Source organism: Lactuca serriola, chromosome 5 (genome assembly GCF_051521515.1).
Source record: "Lactuca serriola cultivar US96UC23 chromosome 5, Lser_US96UC23_V15, whole genome shotgun sequence".
NCBI lineage: Eukaryota > Viridiplantae > Streptophyta > Magnoliopsida > Asterales > Asteraceae > Lactuca > Lactuca serriola.
Window position 1 is genome coordinate 308959079 of NC_136412.1, and position 3666 is coordinate 308962744.

The window sequence follows — 3666 nt, forward strand, 5'->3', positions numbered from 1 at the left end:
ATTTTATGCATCTTTTAGGGTAGTTTTTATTACCATTTAGTATCATATTTTGTACATTTGCATGTCATTGTTTAAATAATATCCACCTCATGTTTTTTATCAGAATTCCCATACTACTAGCATTTTTCTTAATTCGTTGTTTCTTTTCCAACCGTTTACGAACACAATTACACACACAAAATGACACAATAAATTGGTATAAGAGCATCAACGAAGGAGTTTTAACTAACATGTAGATATTTTTTGGAGGATTCTTGGTTGTTTTTTAAAGGAATCGATTAAAAGGGTGAAGTTGTACATTGGTGACGACTAAATTGCATTTTCACATAGGTTTTCGATCAAGAACAAATTAGCAACAGTTGTTCAATTTTACAACAAGGGGTGGAGTTTTCTCAATTTTTGAATCTAGGTAAGAAATACCATCAAATACGTTTTGTTTTGTTAAATTACAATCATTTTCGTGTTTTGAATTGAAAATGGGGTTCCTCCACTAAAAATTATGTGTTGAGGTGAAACTTAAAAGATTACACATAAGGTGTTTGATAAAAATCCTAGGTGAGTTTTCATTATTCTTGAGATTCCATGAGTGTTGTTGCGTTTTTATAAAGTGGGTGTGTAAAGTAAGTTATTTGGTGAAAGGTAACGAAGATCTTGATTGGTTTTCTTGCTTATATTATGGTTATTTAACTGGTAATCCACATGTTAATTGGGAAAAATGTTGTACTGTGGTTCAAGATGTAGAGTGTGTTGCTAGAACCATAAAGAATGAGGAGTGAAGAAAGGTTGAAGATGCAGAATGTGTTACTAGAACAATAAAGAATGAGGAGGGAAGAAAGGTTGGTAGTGATAACCAATTATAAGAATTAAAAGGGCTTATTTAACTAGATAAACATCGACTTCATACATTAAAAAAACCAACAACGATCAACGACATTTTAAAACAAATGAGAAAATTTATAGGACTAAAATGACATTAACCTTAAAAAAAATAGCCATAACATTAGAATCCAATTGGCAATAGCATCATATAAAAGCAATCAAAACAATGAAGAAAATTGAGAATGAAGAAAATTGAGGAAAGAAAACAATATGAAGAATTGAGAAAAACTAAACGGACATTGCATCGAATGTTTGTTAAAGATGATAATATCTGGTGTGAGCGTGTGGGGAGGGAAGGCAGCAAGGTGGCCGACAACAAATGAGGAAGGACGCAAATGGTCGGCGACGGTTGAAACAAACGACAGCTGGCCGATGATAGATGTGGTGAGACTGATGGGGAGGACAGTGGAGCCCTAATTTCTTTTTTATTTTTTACCAAATTTTGGTTCTGCAATGGAAGTCGAGGGAGGAAAAATGTTTTTTTTTTTTTTTTTTTTTTTTTTCTCTTTTTTTTAAACAATAAATATAATTTTATAATTTAATATGAAATAATAATAGTTTAGTAAACTATACTATGGTAAATAGTTTTATAAACAACCCGATTTTCATCAATAACTCAACCAATATTACCCGATCCTTCACCCCAAACCCCACCCCCCAATCCTACACACGCACACTTTCCTGAATCCTAATCCCTGATTTCGATTTGCGCTTCTAACAGTCGACTTCTCCTTCTCCGATTTCAATCGCCTGCGCTGCGTCTCACGAAGTCCAAGGGTTCGCAACCTTGCTCTCTCGTTCACTCGTCCTCAGTCCTCACTAGGGTTCTCCATCCCCTGGTTCCTAGTTCCTCCGTCCTGCTACGATTCCATCTGTTCGACTCAATAAACTGTCACGAAATCTCTGCCCCAAACCAGTGAACAAGGTGATTACACATTTACACTTCAGTTTACACTCATTTTAATGATTCTGAAAGTTTGTGTGTTCCTGATAATCTGAATGCTGATGTATGTATGTTTCTTAATGTTTCTGAAAGTTTGTCTTTATGAAAAGTTAACGTTTCTGTCTGGTTATGATAACTCGATGTATCTTTGTTTCTGACAAATTCTGAGATTTTCATGTTTCTGTTCTTCTATGAAATTTTAGTTGCTTTGTAATTTATTTGGTTTTATATCGTGCACTATCACATCACATGGAAAGCTTAGCAAATTTGTGATTTATGTTTGAAACTATTTGTTCCATTTGCAGATTTCATTCAAAGTTTCTAAAATCTTAAATGGGAACTCAGAATATGATTTCGAACGTGTTCAAGAAGTATTTAGCAATCGGGCTTGTGGGCATCACTGTAACAGACCGTTATGGTGGAGTATGCCCAATTCGAGGTTCATCCATGTCTCCAACATTTAATCCTTCTGTTGGATCATTTACAGGTACCTTTCATAATTCATAATTCATTAGTGTTAGCATTTTACATATGCCACATTAATGATTAATTTCATCTGCAGATGATTATGTTTTCTTGGAGAAATTTTGCCTTGACAAATACAAGTTCTCACATGGCGATGTAGTAATTTTCAGGTATTAGGAGGGCATTCACGTCTTTTCCACATTAATGATTAATTGTGATATATAGTTTGGATTATTTTGTAGTGATCCAACTAATTACAAGGAGAGATGTGTGAAAAGAATAGTAGCAATGGAAGGTGATTATATCAGTAATGTGGGTGGTGTTGTGAAGGTTCCAGAAGGACATTGTTGGGTAGAAGGTGACAACTCAGCTTCTAGCTTTGATTCAAGATCATTTGGCCCTGTATGTTTACCTTTATACCTAATTACAATACTATCAATTCATACTTCAAAATGCTACAATTCTGTAAAATTAAAAGAATAAGATAAAAAAGGAAACCATATGATGATATGAACATAATATGGTTTATTTTTTTTTTTTCAGATTCCATTGGGTTTGATTCATGGAAGGGTTACTCACATTGTTTGGCCACCACAAAGAATCAGAAAAATTGATAGAAGAATCCCACAAGAGGGACTTGCATAAACATTCATTCAATGCATTGCTTGTTATTTATGTACACTCATCAAATGCATAAACAAATCAGTCTTGAAAAAAATCAAATTCTGCTGGTTTTAATCCCAGTATCTGAATTTGGTGGATCTTAAAGGTTGTTTTTGAGTTAAGACCTGACATGACATGACGTGACATAACAGACAATCTGATACAGTGTCCATAACAATAGTTCATTGTTATGGACACTGACTGCGATTGAGATTGATGTTAATAGGACAAAAATTACAATGTCAAGTCTTGCTTAAATGATAGAACAAGGTGGGGTATAGACACGTGCTGAACTTTTTATTTGTGTAAAATACGTGAATGTCTTCATCATTAAATATAGCTTTAGAAAGCTTGTTCAATATCTATTCTTCCAATAACATAATTGAAACACTTTGTAAATACATTCAACTAGAAAAGTACACTAAGTAAAATATTGAATTTGGTCAACCAGCTACCCCTATATCTAATTGAATTACTTTTGTAACTTCAATTGTGTAGTACTTACGAAAGAAATTTGATTATTTAAATGGGACAAATGGAAAAACTAAGTTACTTTTCTATTATCTTATTGCTTAGAAGTTTTTAAAAGAACGCTTAAAATAAGAGATGAGGTCAAATATAAACAATTAGATCAGGTTGAACACATGGTTTTGTGAAAGTTGTTCTCACTTTTCATCCGTTAATCACGGAAAAGGCTTTGTATTAAAAGGGGAAAT

General features: G+C 33.3%; 1 protein-coding gene across 2 annotated transcripts; it reads left to right on the forward strand.

Annotated features, from left to right (window-relative positions):
* Positions 1-1539: 1539 nt before the first annotated feature.
* Positions 1540-3072, forward strand: LOC145054901 (uncharacterized). Of its 2 annotated transcripts, none has more exons than XM_079003164.1 (5): positions 1540-1804; positions 2128-2309; positions 2385-2457; positions 2530-2689; positions 2831-3072. In XM_079003164.1, the coding sequence occupies exons 2-5, from the start codon at positions 2156-2158 to the stop codon at positions 2930-2932; spliced, it is 489 nt and encodes a 162-aa protein (XP_078859290.1). In that variant the 5' UTR covers positions 1540-1804; positions 2128-2155; the 3' UTR covers positions 2933-3072. The 2 variants fall into 2 exon arrangements, with proteins under 2 accessions (XP_078859290.1, XP_078859291.1); XM_079003165.1 differs by having other exon boundaries at positions 1666-1804; positions 2530-2645; positions 2831-2963.
* Positions 3073-3666: the final 594 nt, after the last annotated feature.

Coding starts and splice junctions, on each gene's coding strand:
- LOC145054901 (XM_079003164.1), top strand. CDS start 2,156: ATGGGAACTCAGAATATGATTTCGAACGTGTTCAAGAAGTATTTAGCA. Junction 2,458..2,529: donor GGCGATGTAGTAATTTTCAG/GTATTAGGAGGG, acceptor ATTATTTTGTAG/TGATCCAACTAATTACAAGG. Junction 2,690..2,830: donor ATTCAAGATCATTTGGCCCT/GTATGTTTACCT, acceptor TTTTTTTTTCAG/ATTCCATTGGGTTTGATTCA.